General features: G+C 42.4%; 1 protein-coding gene across 1 annotated transcript in view; it reads right to left on the minus strand.

Annotated features, from left to right (window-relative positions):
• RNASET2 (ribonuclease T2) overlaps positions 1–876 on the minus strand; it is a 40,149-nt gene extending 39,273 nt beyond the window's left edge. The window contains 2 exon segments of the mRNA XM_065401613.1: positions 672–790; positions 793–876. Coding sequence (XP_065257685.1) covers positions 672–790; positions 793–876 — 203 coding nt within the window.
• Positions 877–23,747: the final 22,871 nt, after the last annotated feature.

Here is a 23,747-nt window from a genome sequence, read left to right on the forward strand (position 1 = left end):
GATCTGTTGACCTTCAGGGACACTTAATTAATTTGCAACAATGTCAAGAGAGTACTGTCCTGCTCTGTGCTAGTTGCTATAACAACACTCAGGAGAACACAATCCCTCTCCCCACCCTCCCTTTGCAGGTTTTATTAACTAACTAAATAATCTTATAACCAGAGATCACATCTGTTCTTCAAGGGTTCCTCTGAGGGGAAAGATTGAATGAGGGATTAAGAATTAGGAGATATTTTTTGGTCGTTGGCCCATTAGCCATATTTTTTGTGTGTGCTAAATTTGGTGGGGCACATTGAAATCTGAATAAAAACTGCATCATCCCAGGAGAAAGGAAAGGGATGGGACATTTTGCATCGTGCTGGGCAACAACTTGCTACCCAATCAGAGAGGGACAACACTGGCAAATTGACACCTGGGATTAGATCCCAGACAACAAACTAGGCAGCTGCTCAATACACTGCAGCCAGCTGTAACAGACACTCGGGGAAGCAATTGTGTGGCTAGTCACACCAACAAAGCTTTGATTTTGGGAGCGACGGTGACGCTGGCCGGTGCTTGTCTATCTCAGCAGCTCCCAGGAAAAGCAGGCACCAGGGATCCAGCCTCACTCCCTTCCCCCGCCACCCAGAGAGGAGAGGCGCGGCGCGAACCCAGCCACGCGCACCCCTTACCTGGCCTTTGCTAACGCAACGCCGGACACACGGTCTTGTTCAGGCAGCAGCCGCCTTGCTACAGCGCAGGAGGCCACTTCCGTCAACAACTCCGAGCAGCCGGCATTAAACCCCGCCCCGCCCGACAGGGCTGTATCCCGGCCCCTGCTCTGCCCTTTCCCCCTTTCAGCTAGGGCGGGTGAGCCGCAGACATGCGAGGCACCATTCAGTGCAGTGGGCTCCCATTGGCGGGGCTATCTCTGGGAGCGTTAAGCAATGTGTTAGAAAGAGGCTGGGGTCCTCAAAGAGAGTTAGGCACCTAGCAGCTCCCCCTGAAATTCAGTGGGGTTTGGGTGTCCAACTTCTTCCTTGGCAAATCTCAGCCTGAACCTTCCTGTATCTCGCAGAAGTAGGTACAGTCTGCTCCGGCTAGGGCTTCACAATGTGTTTGTATTACCCTAATGCACCATTCCCTGACTTCACACACCCCACCTTTCCACTAGCACCCACCAGCTGAGGCTCACTAGTGTTGAGGGAGACACCTTCTTTGTGCACTGAGCTGCCGTTCTTTTCAAAAGCTCGCCTGAGAAGGATTTTGGGGTGTGGTTTAGATGAGACATTTGAAGACTGCATTCATATATCAATATTAACTCCCTCATTCAAGATGACACAGCTTGACAGCCCTGTGTGTATATATGTACATATCTGCTTGTGCCCATGCACCAAACAACAGAGGGATCCAATATGTCTATGTTATAAAGCATGAAAATAAAGTGTAAAGAGGTGCAGAGGGTTGAGCACTGAAACACACAACAAAATCCACTCCTCTTAAAACTACCTTCACAAAAGTTACTGATGACCTTTTCCTATCCAAATCTTAAGGGCCTCTTCTCCAGACTCAGGCCATGATGCAAAATGATCTATTTGCCCATGTTTCCCCCTGGAGCCCCAAGGCTATCTCCATTATTCACCTCCCAACTTTTTGGGGTTCCACCATTTAGGTCAGTTGCCCTAATTGTAGCTGTGATCTCAAGGGCAGTGATTCTTAACCAGAGGTCCAGGACCCCTGGGGGGCCACGAGTAGGTTTCGGGGCGGTCCATGAAAATAAACTAGAGAACAGGGCTGGCATTACACTCACTGGGGCCCGGGGCTGAAGCAAAAGCCTGGGCAACTTAGCTTCACGGGGTCCCCTGTGACATGGAGCCCCAGGGCTTGCTACCCCCTAATGCCAGCTGTCGTAAATATAAAGAAAAGGATAGCATAAAATCCCTCCTTGGCAGCTGTACTGAATCACTTTACCTGTAAGTAGTTCAAATCACTTAGTTGGCACCTGACCAGAAGGACCAATAAAGAAAAAAGATACTTTCAAATGGGGGGATTTGTTTGTGCCTCTGTTTGTTTGTTTCCTCTCCAGACAGAGGGAGAGACCAAGCAGGTACAACATCTCCTGAAAACATACCTGGAATGATCCATCTAACATTACAAAAATTTTAAGTAAGGCAAGGAAATGCATTAGTTTATCTTTTGTTTTGGCTTGTGAATTTCCCTATGCTAAAGAGGTAGTTTTATTCCTGTTTTGTAATTGTAAAGCTGAGCCCAGAGGGAAATCCTCTGTGTTTTAAATCTTTTCATTACCCTGTAAAGTTACCTTCCATCCTGATTTTGCAGGTTCTTTTATTTTTTTCTTTATAAATAAAGTTCTTCTTTGAAGAACGTGATTGATTTTTATTGTCCTAAAGATAAAGGGTCTGGTCTGTACTCACATTGCTAAGGCAATTAGTTGGTATATTCTCAAGCCTCCCCAGGAAAGGGGTGAAAGGGCTTGGGGGGATAGGGATTCCAAGTGACCCTCTCCTGAATTTTTGTGGCACCTTAGAGACTAACAAATTTATTAGAGCATAAGCTTTTGTGGGCTACAACCCACTTCTTAGTCTCTAAGGTGCCACAAGTACTCCTGTTCTTTTTGTGGATACAGACTAACACGGCTGCTACTCTGAAACCTGAATTTTTGTGTAAATCACTTGGTGGTGGCAGCAATACTGTCCAAGGACAAGGAAAGGAATTTGTGCCTTGGGGAAGTTTTTAATCTAAGATGGTAGAATATAAGCGTAGGGGGTCTTTCATGTGTGTCCCATATCTGTACCCCAGAGTCCAGAGTGTGGGGGGGGAACCCAAACACCAGCACTGGCTTTTAATCTACTGGATATGGAGAAAAAAGAGGAGTTGTTGTGGCACAGGTGGGCCATGGAGTTTTTATAGTATGTTGGGGGGCTTCAGAAAGAGGTTGAGAACCCCTGCTGTAGGGTATATGTAACCTGCTCCTGCTTTCAGGTCTACTGCTCCCCTTTTAATATCCAAGCATAAGACTCTCCCACATACTCCATTTTTGTAATACAGCTTTGTCTGTTCTTTTAGTATTTAGGGTGTTCTATATTTTAATTATTGTTTATTTTGACTACATGGTAATAATTTGTGAAATACAATGAGCCTTTTGGTGAGGCAGTGGGGGTGCTTTAAAAATTATTTTATTCACTACACACAGTACTCAAACAGCAAATAATGTGCTATGGAGTACAGTAAGCATAGTAGAGGAACAAATGAGTGCTGAGACATGAGTTTGTGTATGGTTTGAGCTGTACTTCTTTCTTCTACAGTGTCATGAGGGAAGTTGCAAAAGATCACATTCACGTTCTGAGAAACCAGCAGGAAAGAACCCAATGGAATGAACCACAAAGTTTCTCACACATCACTTTGGTTAGGAGCTTTCTATATGATGTAATAAATCAGAAAAATATCCAACAATCAGTTATGTGTTTCCCCTTTGATACATGCATCCTGAATACTAAGCATGATTAATTATTATTATATGGTTATGAATACACTTGGTCAAGTTTCAAATATCTTCTGTTAATATAAGTGCAAAATTGTGGGCAGACTTGTTTTCAATAAACTTGCTATTTAGGCTCTTGTTCAAGGTTACATTCTCATTGTCCGGGTGAGATTTTCTGGTGATGTTATGCTCCTGTTTATGCATTTGCACCATGGGAGAGGGGAGGAGGCAAAAGTAGTTTTCTCCTCATCCTTGTATAGGAACACAGGAATTGTCATACTGCATACAAACAGTGGTCTATCTAGTTTAGTATTCTGCCCCTGCCAATGGCCAGTATGGGAAATTTCAAAGAGTTTAACAGTGGTAAAAACAGAAGTCTCTGGAAGCCCTTTAAATCCCACTAGTGCATCACCAAGTATCCACATAAAAAAATCACGCAACCTTCAACGAACTGAAATCCTTGTCAACTGTCCCAGAAGGACTGAATGGACATGGATAATGTCTCCAGGTCAACGTTAAGGCACACTGATGAGATGAAGCGGGTTGTATTGCATTGATGGTGAAGGTTGCAAGATTTTGTTGCTGCTGTTCATGCCATACCTGTTCTGTGGGAAATTAGAGAATTAAACTTCCATGCTCTCAAATTGGCACTTTAGTTCACTTTAAGAAAAACAAACCCAAAGCTATTTCCCCACTAAGCTAGTAATAGATAGTGCAGTTTGCCACAGTTCAGGGCAACTGCACCTGTGTTTCCCCTCAGTGGTAGAGCACGGGCACCCATTCTCAGGCTTCTTGGGTCATTGCCTCTCTGGCGTGTAGATCCGTATCTCTCTCGCTTTTGACCAGGGTATCTCCAGGCTGAACAGTTCTCTGCCTTCACTGTGTTATTCCCAGCAAAAGACAGACTGCCTAAGCATACCTGCTTGCTTTCTCTTCAGAGACTAACATAAGAACATAAGAACATAAGAAAGGCCGTACTGGGTCAGACCAAAGGTCCATCTAGCCCAGTATCTGTCTACCGACAGTGGCCAATAATAATAGACTAATAATAGTCTGCCCATGGTTAAGCTATCACACAGCTCTAGACAAGCTTATATATTCTCAGGGTAAAGGCATTACAGAGAAAACATATTAAAAGCAATAAAATAACCTACATGCCTGCTAATCAGCTTACCAGTGATTACCCCAACTCCGACATGGGTGATTATTCAAACCGCACAAGGGCGTCTCTTCTATAGTCACAGGTTCGTAACAGCCTCAGCTCAGAACTAGCACACTTATGAAAAGTTTAGTAACTCCTTTATATAGTTCAGGGGTCTTTGATCTGGAGTTTCCAAGTAGGTAATAAGTAGATAATGGGTTTTTCTTCCCAGGGAAGCTTCAAAATGCCTGCCAAAGTACCTCTTAGGAAACCAACTTTGTACATATTGTCTCAAACAGTTATCTGAAGTTTCTCACATTTCCCCAAGGTTTACATTAGTCAGTCTCCTAGAAAAGTCACATACAATCCTACAATAACAAATAATTTTTAATACAATGGACCCCAAAAGTATTAAACTTAATTCAATATGTTTTCTCCAGTCTATTTCAGTAAATTGCCCTCTGTCAAGCTACCATAAAACAACACAAACCTATGGAACTATTAATACCGAAAAGTTATATTGTTGTGCCATGATCTCAGTAGGAAATTTTACATATTCTGGTTATGGAGAGTGTGTATATATGATATATCGTTTTTGGTGAGGATGAGAAAAGTAGGAAGAGAACCGCAAAGACTTATTTTGAAGGACTATCTTCTTAAGACTTTCCATTTAATATTTATAACTGTGTGTACAGGTCAATAATAGCAGTTAAATCAATCACCACATCCAATGCAAATGCTGAGCTCTATAATGAGAAATAAAGACAAGTTGCACTTTATTTCTATGTGTTGCAATACATGATGTACTAAGGCAGGAAACAATACAGCTATTAAAGTCCATTAATTCAATTATGTCAGCTTCTGCGGTAGAAGCCAACTTAAAACATAAAAAGCTAAATACAACAAGATTGGGTTTGATCAAGTAATCATTTCTGAAATGAAGAGTTTGTCCTTTTATTAATGGTGAGTAAGCTTACAGACAAGCATATCTGAAAACCCAGGAAAACAATCTCTGATGTAAATTGGTATAACTTCAGTTTAGCATTAAAACCTTTTAATTTGCTGCCTGAAATGAAAGGTTCTTCCTAATTTAAAATTATTTATTACTACTCTAGTTTTTAAACCCACTATGCTTTTCAGAGGCTCTTGAATTTAGCATGCTTTTTCTTTTCTTTAGCATGAAATGCTGTTGTACTTTGATTACTGGTTTGTTTTTCCCCTTGGACTCCCACAGCTGTATTAACAGTGTGAAGGATTTTTATTCATTTGTTTCTCTGGCTCCAGAATAAAAATTTCTTAGCATTTATATAATGTTTGTTGGGACAAATTCATCCTTGGTGTAAGACAACTGAAAGCCATGTATTTGTACAATGTAGGAATTTCACTTATAATTTTTAAGTGATTTACAAATATTAGCTAATTAACACTAACAAAACTTTATGACTTGGTGTGATATGACCCTTGTACTTTGTGATTGTTATTCCAATGCAAATAGTCTACGTTGGCAAATTTCCAGTTGGACACCCATGGAATGGTACTTTCTGTACCAGTTAACCAAAATCAATATAGAGGTTGTCACTTCCGCTTGATTTTGCTTACCTCATAGATGCCAGGCAGAATGATAGCTAATTAATTCTCAGTTATAATAGTGTATGATACTTAGGTTCACTAGGGGTCAGATTATGCCACCCTTATTCAGCTTGAGTAGGACCTTACTCCATGAATAGCCCCATTGACTTCAACACAATTACTTGCAGAAAAAGGTGCTACTCAACACAAGTAAGAGTGGTAGAATCTGGTCCTACACATATAAAATGAGGCTTGTAATTACAGCGAAAGTCATACTGGAATGACAAGAAATTAAAGAGTTTTAAACAGTTACTACATGACAAAAATATCTATGGAGAGATTATGCAAACTCTTAGGAATCTTATAGAAATATTAGTTAAGAATTCATAACAAGGTGTTTTCCTTTAGAATCCATTGTCACCTCTAACCTTTTTCATGGCATGGTCCTCTCAAAATGAATTTCCCCCCTAGTCTGAGACCTGGCTTTATTTTTATTTTTTTAACTGCCAGGCCAAATTGAAATTCAGTGCCTGCAAACACACAATCCCCACATTACAGGCTTTTCAAGAAACTCAAATTATTAATTTTATAGCCTAGCCTTAGACTGCAAACTCTTTGGGTTAGGGACTGTCTTTTTGTTCTCTGTTTTTACAGTGCCTAGAACAATGGGATCCTAGTCCATAAGTGGGATTCCTAGGTGCTACCGTAATACAAATAATAGTCACTTTCCCCCACTCCCTTCCATCTTTTGGCCAGAGTATCGGTCAGTAGTTTGACAGCAAAGTACTGAAATCCCAGCCCAATTTAATGTTTATTTATGGTATGGACCAGGGATCGGCAACCTTTGCCATGCAGCCCGGTCTGTTTACCTGCTGCTTCCACAGGTTCGGCCGATCGCGGCTCCCACTGGCCACGTTTCACCATCCCAGGCCAATGGGGGCTCCTAATTCTTTTTCTTTTCTTTCTTTAATGGCAAAGCAGGCTTGACTGAATAGTCTATAGCCACCAACTATAATTCCTAGATACTTAGGAATACTTATATTCTCTCACTCTGCCCTGTGTCCTTCAGGGAATATAAGACCACCTAATACTACCCCATTTCCCTGATATTTTTACTAAACAACATAATGTAATTTTTGTTATCTTAAGACTTTTCCCTTTCTTTATCAAAGCCCTTACATACCCACAAAGGGTGATCAAGTTTTTCTTGCATTTTGCAGAGCACTCATAGTCCATCTCTGTGTCTATTTATTTGAAAACAGTTTTTGTTTAAGCCACAATGACCAATTCGTGTCAAAACAAAATCACTTCATTTTTCCCAGCCAGGCCCTGATATATGTCGTTATCCTCAACTCAAGGGCACAGGTCAAAAAACCTTCTTCCTCTTTTTTCATTAATCCAAATTGTTTACCTTTCCTCTTTTATATTTTTCTGTCTAGGCTTTGAAATTTGTGTTTATTCAAAGATATTCTATATCAATCGTCCCATTCCTTACAGTGTTTTTAGCCTCTTTGTCCACCATTTCATTCCAGGTTATCGCAATATGCGCTGGGATCCAAGCTAATGCTACATGTATCCCCATCTGTACTAACTCTGTTATTAGAAATATAATTGCATTGATTAAATCACTTCTACATACTGAGACACGCTTTTTTAATCACCATGAGACCTGAGACAGAATACTACTGTTGGTAGTACATCCCAAATCCAATTTAGTGCTAGCATTATTCCTATCAGTTAGGGAGTCATGACAGCTACAAAATCAGACACTCTTTTAGATATATTAATTTGAAATTTTGGTATACAATATGCTGCTCCTATTCTTTCTGCTTTTTGGGGGGGGATCCATCTGTATATATTTGACAAAACTGACTCCACTTTTCATCTATATATTGGTATACTTCATTTTAAATACCTACTGTCTCTTTTTTATCCTTAAATTTATAAAATAAATCTAAATCCATGTTTGATCATCTGACTTTCCATCCATAACTATTTTTCCCATGACTAAAAGTTCTGATGCCAATTAGTTTTTCCTTATCTTCCAACTTCTGCATTCACACTTTAACTTGACTTGCATGTGGAGTTCTAACATTATGTGCTATAGTTTGCCCATCAAATTCCCAACAATCTTCATATATTTGTTAGGTACTTTCCTCATTACAATACCCATTAACTTTGGCCCAGAAAGTTTGGTCCAATTGTTTCATTCATGTTGGCATTTCACAAGATGCTATCTGTAGCATCCATGTAATGTTGTAATAAATGCCCTGCACACAATTTTTAATGCCGAGGCTTAAATTAAATCTAATTTTTCAAGTTCTGGTTTTGATGCTGACCCAAAAGCTGGGCAACCATAGTCAATAACCAGTCTGATTCAGACTCTCTATACCATCAGCAGTATTTTCTTATCTGCCCCACAATTAGTACCAGCAAGACTTTTAAGAAGGTTAATCCTTCCTGTACGCTTATCTTTAACATAGTCTATATGATCTTTCCAAAGTAATTTAGTATCAAATATTACCTCTAAGAATGTAAACCTTTTAACTATATCTATTTGTCCTCCATACAAATACAGTTCACATTCCTTTCTAATTTTCCTTTTTGTACAGATCAGTCCTTTGATTTTGGCAATGGAAAACTTGAAACTCCATGCATTTCCCCAGTCAGAGGTCTTGCCTAACGTTTTATTGATTCTCTTTTCTGTCACCCCAGTATTTCTGCTCCTAACCCACAGAGCACAATCATCTGTGGACAGAGTGACACCTACCTCAACATTTACTTGTTTTGGGAAATCATTTATCATAATATTAAATAAGGTCAGGCTGATAACACTTCCCTGCAATGTACCATTTTTAATACTATATATAGTTGACATAACTTTCCCAACTCTGACCTTCATGGTCCTTTTACTCAGTAAGTCTCTAATCCATCCATATATTCTTCTCCTTATCCCTGGTGCACCTATGTTGTACAACAATCCTTCCCTCCATAGCATGCCATATGCCCGTGCAATATTTAGAAAGTCAGCTATCATGAAAACTTTGTTAAATCAGAAACAGAAGTAGGAAAAAATAAAAAATGAGGAACAATGTGATTAATGGCACATCTTCCTCTCCTAAAACCACGCTGCACCTTACTCATAATGCCCTTGTTTTCCAAATAGGCAACCAAACTTTCCATTCACCATTCTCTCCATAATTTTACCCAAACAGGACATAAGAGCAATAGGTCTATAAGCATCTACTTTTGTGGATAGTCTGCCTGGTTTTTGTATGGGAATTACTACTGCATGTTACCACCCTACTGGTATCGCTCCTTTTCCCCATATAATATTATATAATTCCAAGAGAATTCTCAAATTGGTTTGAGAGAGAGATTTAAATATTATGTTGCATATATTATGTTTACCTGGAAATGTATTCTTGCTGATATGAGTAACTTTCTCAAGTTCCTGCATACAAAACCATTCATTCAGTACAGTATCTTCATATTTACCCCACCTACATAATAGTTTATGATTCTGTTCAATGAATTGTCTTTTAATTTGATGAAAAACTGCACTTTGATTTTCATCATTATTTACCCCTTGGAAAATTTGTGCCAAAACTTCTGCTTTCTCATTATCAGAACTTATTTTATCAGTCCAAATAAGACCTCAGATGTGACTACACTTAGTTTGCATTTCATTCATTCTTCTATTTTGCCTGTACATTTCTGATGTCTTGGTATCTTTATTTATCCACCCACAGTATTTCCTCCAACTCTCTGTTTTTGTTTTTTTAATAATTCTTTGTGCGACTGCCTTACTTCTTTTATACTTTGTTAGATCTTTACTATTCATTGTACTTTTGCTTTTTATAGGCTTTGTTCCTTTCTTTAATTGCCAGTTTGCATTCCTCTTTCCACCATGGAAGTGAGTTTTTAGTTTTGGGGTACTTCAATATCTTAGGTATGGCTACTGAAACTGCTGCTATTAATCTCTTTATTATGTTGCCATTGAAATTCTCTATGTCATCACACACAATGAACATTCATAAATTCAGTACACTTACTTGTAAATAGTGTCTAGTTAGCTTTCTTAAAATTCCAGGTGGGTAATTTTCTATTACCTTCAACCTTACCTTGGCCTTGAAAAGTAGTAAGGATAGGGATTTCTTTTTCCTTATATATTTCTCAACTGCATCTACTTACAACGTCTGCTGTTATAATTCCAAGGTCTAAGCAAGAAAAACTATCATCTGCTGCATTAAATCTAGTTGGGGTGCCACAGTTTAAAACCACTAGATGGTTTTCATCAATTAACTTTTCTAAGAATGTGCCATTGTTATCAGTTGTCTTACTGCCCCACAATTTATGATGATTATTTAGGTCACTGTATGGTCTTTTAGCACTCTTCACTATTTCCTGTAACTTCTGAGTTTCTAATTTCCTATGTGGGCTATATTATAATTCCTTAAAGAAAGATTTCTCCTCTGCATTCAGATTTCAACAGCATTATATTCAAAACTTATTTCTTTGTTCTCTACTGCTATGTAGTTTAATCTTTCCCTCATGAAAGTACAAGCACCGGCTCCTCTTCCCAGTTTTCAGTCTTGCTTAAAGGCAAAATACAATGGAATTTTAGAAGCAAGCTTTTTAACCAACCATGTTTCCTGATACGTATGACATCTGGTTTAATTTTCATTTCTAGGATTGTCATAAACAGACAGTTAAGGGTTAATTCCTCTTTTATCTGTAAAGGGTTAAGAAGTTCACATAGCCTAGCTGACACCTGACCAGAGGAACCAATGGGGGGGACAAGATGTTTTCAAAGAGGAAGGAGGGAAGTCTTTGTCCTTTGTTCTGTAAGTGTGTGCCGGAGTGAAAAGATCCAGGAATCAAACAGGGTAGTGAGTATTAGAGAAGGAATTTATTAGATTATGTTATTGTCTTTTGTGACTTCTTTTGCATAAGAGGGAGAATTAAATTGGGTTTTTCTTTTGTGTAACTTTAAGGTTTTTGCCCAGAGGGAACCCCTCTGTGTTTTGAATCTGTTGTCTGTGAGATTTCCTTGCATGTTAATCTCACAGAGGTTTCTTTTTCTTTAATTAAAAGTCTTTTTTTTAAGAACCTGATTGATTTTTCCTTGTTTCAAGATCCAAGGGGGTTGGATCTGGACTCACCAGGAATTGGTGGGGGGAAGGGAAATTAGACTCAAATCCTGCCAGGAAAGGGGGGATGAGTAATTTTTCCTTGTTTTAAGATCCAAGGATTTTGGATTGTGTTCACCAGGGAATTGGTGGGGAGGGGGAAGGAAAAGTTTCCAAATGACTTTCCCATAAACGTTTGTTTAAACTATTTGGTGGTGGCAGCATACTGACTTAAGCTGGTAAATCAGCTTAGGGGTTCTCATGCAGGTCCCCACATCTGTACCCTAAAGTTCAGAGTGGGGGTGAAACCTATGACAAGGATATTTTCTTTTAGTTCTTGACCATGAACTATCAAACTATGTGCATTCCAAAAAGGTTGTGATTCCTGTACTAGTCATTTCACCATTAGCCTAATCCAAAATCATATAAATATTGTCTATTGACAGATTGCTAACATACACATATTTTTCTACTGCCCTTGCAATGCTCATTTTTTTCTGATTGTTCTTTGTTTGTGATGTGCAATTTATCACTTCAATAATAAATGCAATAAACCTTTCTTTTTTCAATACTAATATATCATCGCCTATTCCTTCCACAATGGTTATCATATTTTTATAGAGTGAGGCTGTGTTCACAGTTTCCCTTTTCCTCTGCTGATTTTCTCTTCCTTCTCCGCCTGATGTTTTGAGAGTCTCCTTACAGCTTCTGCATAAGATCTGCCACTAATAATTTTTGACTTTTGTATCTACTTATTTTATTTTGCCAGATTACACCCTCTATATGTCGGACTGTGATTACCACCACAGTTACTATACTTGACATCCGCCCCTTCTATGCAACTTCCATAGGAATGCTCTCCCCTGTATTTACCACATCTCATTTTCCCCTTACAAACATTTGCTACATGCCCATACCATACTGTTGGCACTTAACACCTGAAGGGAGGGGAAATAGATGGCTTGATTCTAAAGATCTGAAACACTGGTGTTACTTTCTCAGCTAGAGTGTCTCCCTTAAATGTAATAAGCACTGCTGTTGATGCTTTATTTTCTCCTCCTCATTCACCATGCTCTGAGTGTCCATAGCCTCTCTTTTCTAGAAGCAGGGAGTGGACAACCGGGGATGGATCATTTGATGATTACCTGTTCTGTTCATTCCCTTTGAAGCACCTGGTATTGGCCACTGTTGGAAGACAGGATACTGGGCTAGATGGACCATTGGTCTGACCCACTATGGCCATTCTTATATTCTTAAGAAGTATGTTTTTCTAGCCATTAGCCCTGCAAGTTCAGTCTGAAATCTCATAGGCAATTTGGGTTCTTTCCTTCTTTTGCATCAGGGGGTAGCCGTGTTAGTCTGTATCTACAAAAACAACAAGGAGTCTGGTGGCACCTTAAAGACTAACAGATTTATTTGGGCATAAGCTTTGGTGGGTAAAAACCTCACTTCTTCAGATGCATAGAGTGAAAGTTACAGATGCAGGCATTATATACTGACACATGGAGAGCAGGGAGTTACTTCGCAAGTGGAGAACCAGTGTTGACAGGGCCAATTCAATCAGGGTGGATGTAGTCCACTCCCAATAATAGATGAGGAGGTGTCAATTCCAGGAGAGGAAAAGCTGCCTTCTGTAATGAGCCAGCCACTCCCAGTCCCTATTCAAGCCCAGATTAATGGTGTTAAATTTGCAAATGAATTTTAGTTCTGCTGTTTCTCTTTGAAGTCTGTTTCTGAAGTTTTTTTGTTCAATGATAGTGACTTTTAAATCTGTAATAGAATGACCAGGGAGATTGAAGTGTTCACTTACTGGCTTATGTATGTTACCATTCCTGATGTCCGATTTGTGTCCATTTATTCTTTTGCGGAGGGACTGTCCGGTTTGGCCAATGTACATGGCAGAGGGGCATTGCTGGCACATGATGGCAAATATAACATTAGTGGATGTGCAGGTGAATGAACCCTTGATGGTGTGGCTGATGTGGTTGGGTCCTCTGATGGTGTCGCCAGAGTAGATATGGGGACCGAGTAGGCAACGAGGTTTGCTACAGGGATTGGTTCCTGGGTTGGTGTTTCTGTGGTGTGGTGTGTAGTTGCTGGTGAGTATTTGCTTCAGGTTGGGGGGTTGTCTGTAAGCGAGGACTGGCCTGCCTCCCAAGGTCTGTGAGAGTGAGGGATCATTTTCCAGGATAGGTTGTAGATTGTGGATAATGCGCTGGAGAGGTTTTAGCTGGGGGCTGTATGTGATGGCCAGTAGTGTTCTGTTATTGTCCTTGTTGGGCCTGTCCTGTAGTAGGTGATTTCTGGGTACCCGTCTTGCTCTGTCAATCTGTTTCCTCACTTCCCCAGGTGGGTAGTGTAGTTTTACGAATGCTTGATAAAGATCTTGTAGGTGTTTTGTGGGGATGTAAAGTTCCATAAGAGGGTAAGGGTCACGATGGGACACTTGCCTGGCAATAAATCATGGCCTTATGTAAGGCCCCCTGGTGGTTATATAAGATGAGGCCTTATGTAAGGCCCCCTGGTGGTTATATAAGATGAGGCCTTATGTAAGGCCCCCTGGTGGTTATATAAGATGAGGCCTTATGTAAGGAACAATTGAACCAATCGGTGTGGGGCTATACATGTGATAAACACATGATTCTCCTTCTCGTCCAATCAGTAGATGTGTAATTATAGCCTAATTGTGTTATGTAATGTTAAGAAAGACTATAAAAGAAAGCTTGTAATAAACAAAGCTTGAGTCAGCTTAAGTCAGCTTGCAACCACATTGGTCGTGTGCTTTATCCGCTCCGCATGGGACGCCACAAATGGTGACCCCGACGTGATTCGACTTGGACATCAAGGCAGCCGATTAAAGCCTAAAAAAGAAAAGGAAGGTACTAAAAATGAAAATGAAGAAACTTCCAAAAGCAATAATGCAAAAAGGAAAAAGAAGAAAAAAAAGCATGAGAGGAATAATACAGCTCGGGTGGAAATAAATGGAAATGGTAGTCATAATAAAAAAGAAAAACAAACACATATAAAGAAACAAAAACGTAAACATGCAGAAAAACCTTACACCAGAACAAAAAGAATAAAATATATAAAAACATCTGCAGCCACAGAAACTGAAAAAAGTGAGGATGCAGCCATGAAAACGAAAGAAATTGGGGATGCAGATAAAGACTGTCCAAATTCTCCTATCACGTATGCAAACACAGCCGACTGAAGCGTTCGGTGAGAAAAGGCGGAGGTGGCAGCCGCGGCAGGAGGTACCGGAGGATACCGGCTCCTGGTCGTCCGAGAGAGGCGTTCGTGAGCTCACAGGTGAGCGGCTGCATTCGATGGCAGCCGCGGCAGGAGGTACCGGAGGATACCGGCTCCTGGTCGTCCGAGAGAGACGTTCGTGAGCTCACAGGTAAGCGGCTGCATTCAATGGCAGCCGCGGCAGGAGGTACCGGAGGATACCGGCTCCTGGTCGTCCGAGAGAGGCGTTCGTGAGCTCACAGGTGAGCGGCTGCATTCCATAAAATGGGCTCTGCTTTGTCTGCAGAGGAGGAGATGGTGCATAATTTTTTATTACGCATCGCTGAAAAAAAAAAAAGGGAAAGAAGCTTCCCTCTGACGCGTTGTCCCGTTTGCTGAAATGGGGACAAAGACGCGGGGTTTTTGTTATACCAGCAACTTCAATAAAAAATTTTAATGAAGTGTATCTTGTGACAAATTTAATGGGTGCTGACTTGAATAACATTGTAAAGTGCCAGAAGCTAACAGATGACCATATACAGTTTCATCCGATGTTTCCACCCTGCGACATGCTTCGAACAATATCCCGGGCGGCTCGGGCCCCCCGGACCCCGTAAGGCGTTGGCACGGACTTATTAGGGAAGCCCATATAGATGGGGAATTTGCGCCCGAGGCTTATCCAGTAGTAACACCAGACCTGCACTTATTGTTTGTCACAGCCTAGACACCTAATAATGCTGTACTTCCTTATTTAAGAAAAAGGGGGGAGGTGTGGGGATGTAAAGTTCCATAAGAGGGTAAGGGTCACGATGGGACACTTGCCTGGCAATAAATCATGGCCTTATGTAAGGCCCCCTGGTGGTTACATAAGATGAGGCCTTATGTAAGGCCCCCTGGTGGTTATATAAGGTGAGGCCTTATGTAAGGAACAATTGAACCAATCGGTGTGGGGCTATACATGTGATAAACACATGATTCTCCTTCTCGTCCAATCAGTAAATGTGTAATTATAGCCTAATTGTGTTATGTAATGTTAAGAAAAACTATAAAAGAAAGCTTGTAATAAACAAAGCTTAAGTCAGCTTAAGTCAGCTTGCAACCACATTGGTCGTGTGCTTTATCCGCTCCGCATGGGAGGCCACAGTGTTTGTCTCTGTCTGAGGGGTTGGAGCAAATTCGGTTGTATCTTAGGGCTTGGCTGTAGACAATGGATCGTGTGATGTGTCTTGGATGGAAGCTGGAGGCATGTAGGTACGTATAGCGGTCAGTAGGTTTCCGGTATAGGGTGGTGTTTATGTGACCATCACTTATTTGCACTGTAGTTTCCAGGAAGTGGGTCTCTTGTGTGGACTGGTCCAGGCTGAGGTTGATGGTGGGGTGGAAATTGTTGAAGTCCAGGTGGAATTCTTCAAGGGCCTCCTTTCCGTGGGTCCATATGATGAAGATGTCATCAATGTAGTTCAAGTAGAGGAGGGGCACTAGGGGACGAGAGCTGAGGAAGCGTTGTTCTAAGTCAGCCATAAAAATGTTGGCATACTGTGGGGCCATGTGGGTACCCATAGCAGTGCCACTGACTTGAAAGTATAAGTTGTCCCCAAATCTGAAGTGGTTGTGGGTGAGGACAAAGTCACAAAGCTCAGCCACCAGGCGTGCTGTGGCCTCATCAGGGATACTGTTCCTGACAGCTTGTAGTCCATCCTCATGTGGAATATTGGTGTAAAGTGCTTCTACATCCATGGTGGCCAGGATGGTGTTTTCAGGAAGAACACCAATGCATTGTAGTTTCCTCAGGAAGTCGGTGGTGTCTCGAAGATAGCTGGGAGTGCTGGTAGCGTAGGGTCTGAGGAGAGAGTCCAAATAGCCAGATAATCCTGCTGTAAGAGTGCCAATGCCTGAGATGATGGGGCGTCCAGGGTTTCCCACCAGACTTCTTGTTGTTTCCTTCTTTTGCGTCATCGCCAAAAAAAACTTTATTGCTTTTTTACTCCTGTTAAGCCTGCAGAGCCAACACAGCTAGCCAGATTCTATTCCTTCTTATGAATCATTAAGGGAATTGTTTACAAATGTCCAGTAAGCTACACATTAAAAGCAATGGGGATGCATAGATGTCACTAAGGGTCAAATTGGAAGACAATGGGATTGCATAATTGCACTGTTTTGAAGGCTTAAATTGGACTCAAATTGGTGCACAGAGTTTGTGCCCACACTTTCCACATGGATGAATTTTACCTAGTGAGCAGATCTATTGAGTAATAAGGTGCCATTTTTGCAGTCACTTTTCAGAGCAGAGCCACACTTAAGTTTCTGGGGGCAAGGACTCTTTCTACTTATTACTGTAAAGTGTCGTGCATGTTTGTCACTGCATAAATGTATAAAAATAATTTTGGTCCATGTAATATTTATTGTATCTCCTTTGATGCTGTAACATGATTTCAGTAAAGATAGATGTGGGTCTTTAGTGTATTTCAAATTAAAATACCCTCAAATTTTGCACATCATAGACAACTTGAACCAATATGTTGGCTGCCAGACTCAGGCCTTGGCTACACTTGCAAGTTACAGCGCTGTAAAGCCTCCCCCAGCACTGTAACTCACTCCCCATCCACACTGGCAGGGCACTTACAGCGCTGTATCTCCCTAGGTACACCGCTGCAGGTACTCCACATCTCCGAGAGGAATAACAGCTGCAGTGGAGTGGCTACGACTCACGACTCATGGGTGTGAGTATAAACGCTTGCAGCACTGTACTAATCACCTTGTCAAGTGGCCAATCCTGTCCATTGTTGTGGGCTGCAGGAATGCGGAAGTGCTGGTTTCAAAGCTCCTATGACAGAGAAAAGCAAACAGTTTACAGCTTGCTTTGAGTGAGTAAATGAATGAGCAGGGGGCTGGGAGTTCGGAACTTGCAAAATAGAGAGCTGACATGCTCCAAAAAGCACTCTCTCTCCCCCCACACTCCCTGTCACAATCCACCCCACCCCCCCATTTTGAAAAGCATGTTGCAGCCACATGAATGCTGGGATAGCTGCCCATAATGCACCGCTCCCAACACAGCTGCAAATGTTGCAAGTGTGGCCACACCACTGCGCTGGCAGCTGTCAGTGTGGACAGACTGCAGCGCTTTTCCCTACTCAGCTGTACGAAGACAGGTTTACCTCACAGCGCTGTACAGCTGCAAGTGTAGCCAAGGCCTCAGTGAGAGAGTCAGACTATTAGAATGCTCTAGATGCGGGGTGTCTAGCTACATAAATTTGTGGCATTTTGTAGGAGACAGAAGGTTCTATGTGCACTGAATGTACAAATGTCATAGATGCACTTGGGAGCAGGGTGCCATCATACAGAAATGAGCATCACAGACATGTAAACATTTTTAGTTGACTCAATTATATTCTAAATCTGCTGAAGTTACTTTCATTACTTTTGTCTCAGAATGAAGGGAACACTGGTTTGCTCTCCTTAATCTTGTAAAACACCCATTGAAAGTCAATTAAAGCTTTGTCAGAGTACCAAGTGCAGATTCAGAACCCAAGTCAGCTCCATATTATTGGATACCTGTGTGTTCAGTATCACTTATTTACAGAGAGTTTTATGATTGAAAGATATGTACAAGATGATACAGAATTAATGCCGGACTGTGCAGTATGGTACACTGGCTAAAAAAATATTTTAGAAGATCTTTCATTTCTCCAATTTTCCTTATTTGTTATTAATGTTTCACTTCTTTTTTCTCTTCTCATGTCCTCTAACTTTGAGCCATACATATTTGTAGAAATAGCTTATAAGAATGCAGACTTCAAGATTTTTCCCATTAAATATCTTAATCTTAATTTTTTGGGGGAATATTACCCTGATGATATTGATTTCCTTCATATTTGCATTTTTTCCATAGACTACATGGTAGAGGTTGTTATAAAACAGGTTCTATATACACACATTTATTGATAAAATAGTTCTCTCATTTCTGCTTTTCTATTGTGATTCTCCGTCATTTTATTTTGTTGTCTGAGTCTTTAGGATCCGATCTTTATGAGAAAACTACGGTGATTAGTTATACCCAAGAAAGCACTCTAGCTCTCTATTTTATATATTTAATAATTGGGGCAGTAAAAGGGTTTTAGCCCCATGAATTTGGGTTCCAATAAAACCTTTACACCACACCACCATAATGAATTCTGTATATGTTATATACGTTACAAAAAAACTATTGCAGAAATATTTGAGAGAGATTATAAAAAATGTATTTAGTCTTTTAATGTATGTCTCTGCCTGTAATCCCAAGTGCCTTATTTACCATGAGTCCAACTGTGCAGGTCTCAGAAGGAATCATAAAAGCCTTTAAAAATAACCTAAAAGAGTTTTTTTATTCCTGAAAAAGTTATTGAAGTCCAGTAGTGCAAGCCATTTCAGGGCTGGCAGTGAACAGTGAAGCTAGGAATCTCCTTCCCCCCCCCAAGTATAAATTTCCCTTCTCTAGTCCTGCAACACATGATATATTTGACTTTGAAATTGTGACATTTTTATCTATAGAAAAGCTATCACTGGCCTGAGATTTAATCTTGTTCACCTGTAATGGGGTGCAGGCTCACCCGGCGGCGCCTCCTGCTGGTCTCTCAGGGAATTAGCTCTCCAGCCTCCGGAGCACCCTCTGTCGGCCGGTGTCTCGCCTTGCGCTGGCCCCCGTGTCCCTCCCAGACCCCAGGTGACCCTTTCTCTGGGTGCTGCCACCAGGCAGTACCACCACAGTTTCTGTGGGTCTCCCCACCCAGGGGAACCCCACACCCACTATCTCCGCCTCACCTCAGTCGTAGGCTACTGCCAGTCACCAACTAGCCCCTGCTCACTGGGGCGGACTGCAGTATCAGCCACTCATCACAGACAAGGTTGGGTTTGGACCTGCTGCCTCTACCTATAACGGAGGTAGGGTAGCAGCCCTAGTACCCTCTAGTGGGCCCTTACTTCGGCCTGCAGCCGGCCTGGGGCCTCTGCTAGGCTGGAGCTCCCCGCCCCTTCCCCAGTACCCTCAGTACCTTCCTCAGCTCCCCAGGCAGCCTGGTCCCTCCCTCTCCAAAGGCTAGAGAGAGAGTGAGAGTGTCTCCCTCCTGGCCTGGGAGCTACTTGCTCCAACCACAGCCCTCTCCTGGGCTGTTGCAAGCCCTTTTAGGCCGGAGCAGGTGACCACCCCACTACACCACCTCAAGGCAGTGTAGTTTGAGGGGAAATTCCACACTTAGACTCATAGACTCATAGACTTTAAGGTCAGAAGGGACCAATATGGTCATCTAGTCTGACCTCCCGCATGATGCGGGCCACAAAAGCTGACCCACCCACAACAGAATCCTCCAGCCTGCGACCCCTGCCCTATGCTGCGGAGGAAGGCGAAAAACCTCCAGGGCCTCTGCCAATCTACCCTGGAGGAAAATTCCTTCCCGACCCCAAATATGGCGATCAGTAGAACCCCGAGCATACAGGCAAGATTCTACAGCCGGGCCCTCATTTTACCCGCGATGGCACGTTAATGCCTAATTGACTAAAATCACGTTATCCCATCAAACCATTCCCTCCATAAACTTATCAAGCCTAATCTTGAAGCCAGAGAGGTCTTTCGCCCCCACCGTTTCCCTCGGAAGGCTGTTCCAAAATTTCACCCCTCTGACGGTTAGAAACCTTCGTCTAATTTCAAGCCTAAACTTCCCCACGGCCAGTTTATATCCATTTGTTCTCGTGTCCACATTACTACTGAGCTGAAATAATTCCTCTCCCTCCTTGGTATTAATCCCTTTAATATATTTAAAGAGAGCAATCATATCCCCCCTCAGCCTTCTTTTGGTTAGGCTAAACAAACCGAGCTCCTCGAGTCTCCTTTCATAGGAAAGGTTTTCCATTCCTCGGATCATACTAGTGGCCCTTCTCTGTACCCGTTCCAGTTTGAGTTCATCCTTTTTAAACATAGGAGACCAGAACTGCACACAGTACTCCAAATGAGGTCTCACCAGCGCCTTGTATAACGGAAGCAGCACCTCCTTGTCCCTACTAGAAATACCTCGCCTAACGCATCCCAAGATCGCATTAGCTTTTTTCACAGCCACGTCACATTGCCGACTCATAGTCATCCTGCGATCAACCAGGACTCCGAGGTCCTTCTCCTCCTCCGTCACTTCCAACCTATGCGTCCCTAACTTATAACTAAAATTCTTGTTAGTCATCCCTAAATGCATCACCTTACACTTCTCACTATTAAATCTCATCCTATTATTGTTACTCCAATTTACAAGGTCATCCAAGTCTCCCTGCAGAATATCCCGATCCTTCTCCGAATTGGCAATACCTCCCAACTTTGAGTCATCCGCAAACTTTATCAGCCCACTCCTACATTCGGTTCCAAGGTCAGTAATGAATAGATTAAATAAAATAGGACCCAAAACCGAACCTTGAGGAACCCCACTGGTGACCTCCCTCCAATCCGACAGTTCACCTTTCAGTACTACCCGCTGCAGTCTCCCCTTTAACCAGTTCTTTACCCACCTCTGGATTTTCATATCGATCCCCATCTTTTCTAATTTAACCAATAATTCCTCGTGCGGCACAGTATCAAACGCTTTACTAAAATCGAGGTAAATTAGATCCACCGCATTTCCTTTATCTAGAAGGTCTGTTACTTTCTCAAAGAAGGAGATCAGGTTGGTTTGGCACGATCTGCCTTTCGTAAACCCATGTTGTAATTTGTCCCAATTGCCATTCACCTCAAGGTCCTTAACTACTTTCTCCTTCAAAATTTTTTCCAAGACCTTGCATACTACAGAAGTTAAACTAACAGGCCTGTAGTTACCCGGGTCACTTTTTTTCCCCTTCTTGAAAATAGGAACCACATTAGCTATTTTCCAGTCCAACGGTACCACCCCCGAGTTTACAGATTCATTAAAAATTATCGCTAAGGGGCTTGCAATTTCTTGCGCCAGCTCCTTCAATATTCTAGGATGAAGATCATCCGGTCCGCCCGATTTAGTCCCATTTAGCTGGTCAAGTTTGGCTTCCACCTCTGATACTGTAATGTCAATCGCCCCTCCTTTATTCCCCTCTGTCCTGCTCCCTCTATTCCTAAGCCCTTCATTAGCCTTATTAAAGACCGACGCAAAATATTCATTTAGATATTGTGCCATGCCTAGATTATCCTTAATCTCCACTCCATCTACATTCTTCAGCGGTCCCACTTCCTCTTTCTTTGTTTTCTTCCTATTTATATGGCTATAAAACCTCTTACTATTGGATTTAATTCCCCTCGCGAGGTCCAACTCTACACGGCTTTTGGCCTTTCTCACTGCATCCCTACATGCTCTGACCTCAATAAGGTAGGTTTCCTTGCCGATCTCTCCCCTCTTCCATTCTTTGTACGCTTTCTGTTTTTTCTTAATCGCCCCTTTGAGACGCCCGCTCATCCAGCTAGGTCTAATTCTCCTGCCTATTAACCGTTTCCCCTTTCTCGGGATACAGGCCTCGGACAGCTCGTGCAACTTCAGCTTGAAATAATCCCAGGCCTCATCTGCCTTTAGCTCTCTAAGTATGTTAGCCCAATCCACTTCCCTAAGTAGTTGCCTTAATTTATTAAAGTTGGCCTTTTTGAAATTGTAAACCTTAGTCAGAGTTTTATTTGTGTTAATCCTTTCATTTAGTTTAAACCGAATTAGCTCATGGTCACTCGAGCCAAGGTTGTCCCCTACAACCATTTCCTCAACGAGGTCCTCACTACTCACCAGCACCAAATCTAAAATGGCATCCAGGTCCCGCTGGAGCCAGGCAGCTGCAGCGCTGTCCAGGGCCGCTCCTGGACGCGGCGCACTGAGGCTCCAGGAGAGGGGGGAGGCGGGGGTAAGCAGCATGGCAGGGGGCCGGGAGGGTTGGATAAGGGGCAGGGAGTCCCGGGGACAGTCAGGGGACAGGGAGGGGGCAGAGGTTCTGGGGGAGGCGGTCAGGGGACGGGAACAGGGGGTTGGATCGTGGGCGTTCCGGGGGTCTATCAGGACTCGGTGGGGGGGGGTGGATAGGGGTTGGGGCAGTCAGGGGACAGGGAGCAGGGGGAGTTGATGGGGGGTGGGGTCCCAAGGTGGTGGTTGGGGAGGTTTTGGGGGGGGAGGGGTGAGAGGACAAGGAGCAGTGCCATAGAGAGATTCATGTCAGGGGAGGGTAGCTTCATTTAAAATTAGCCACTTTAGATTAACAGTGATAGAGCCAGGAGAGCCATGGGGGAGGGATCACATGAGAAGAGCAATATCCTACACCACCTACCTCCTTCCCAACCCTACCAAGGAGACCCCCCTCCCCTGCATTCCCCGAGGCTCCAGAGGGGTTAATTCAGTGGTTCTCAAACTTTTGTACTGGTGACCCCTTTCACATAGCAAACCTCTGACTGCCACCCCCCCCTTATAAATTAAAAACACTTTTTAATATATTTAACACTATTATAAATGCTGGAGGCAAAGCAGGGTTTGAGGTAGAGGTTGACAGCTCGCGACCCCCAGTAATAATCTTGTGACCCCCTGAAGGGTCCCGACCCCCAGTTTGAGAACCCCTGGGTTAATTTAATTTTAGCACCCTGTGTCCATTCACATGCATGTGCTATTTTGAGCATTTCAGTTTTTACAACATAGGCTCATCCCAGATTCTGGAACAAGCTCAAATGCTCAGTTCGTGGAGTATGTACATATTTAAAAATTTTATTAAGATGATGTTAAAAAAAAAGTGAACAGAGTTTGAGCATAGAAGTTTCTGGTTATCGGGAATAACGTACAGATTATCGAGGGTGCAAAGTTTGGTTTAAGATCCGGTGGCATAAGGAATACATAATCTGCAATATCCCCGATTGGGGGTAAAAGGTTGATGGGTCAAAGTACAGGCATTGAGATATGAGGGTATGAAGTTCATAGAGTGGCTATGTTCAGGTGTGGAGTATAATGAGTGGATATGATGATGAGGATGGATTGACCCTCATTTGGTGAGATTTAATGTTCAGGGAGTTTATGGTTCCAGTTCATATGATCCAACGGAGAAGGTCACTTGGTCCCTTTCTCATAGTGGGAGAATGATGTCACTCTGGTTCACGCCTCCTGGTACTGTCGGTGGCCAGTGATGTGCTCGATGTAGATGTCCCTGGACCATCGGATGGCATCTGAGACTATGAGGCGCCGCATGAGACGTGCATAGC

Source organism: Emys orbicularis, chromosome 3 (genome assembly GCF_028017835.1).
Source record: "Emys orbicularis isolate rEmyOrb1 chromosome 3, rEmyOrb1.hap1, whole genome shotgun sequence".
Lineage (NCBI taxonomy): Eukaryota > Metazoa > Chordata > Testudines > Emydidae > Emys > Emys orbicularis.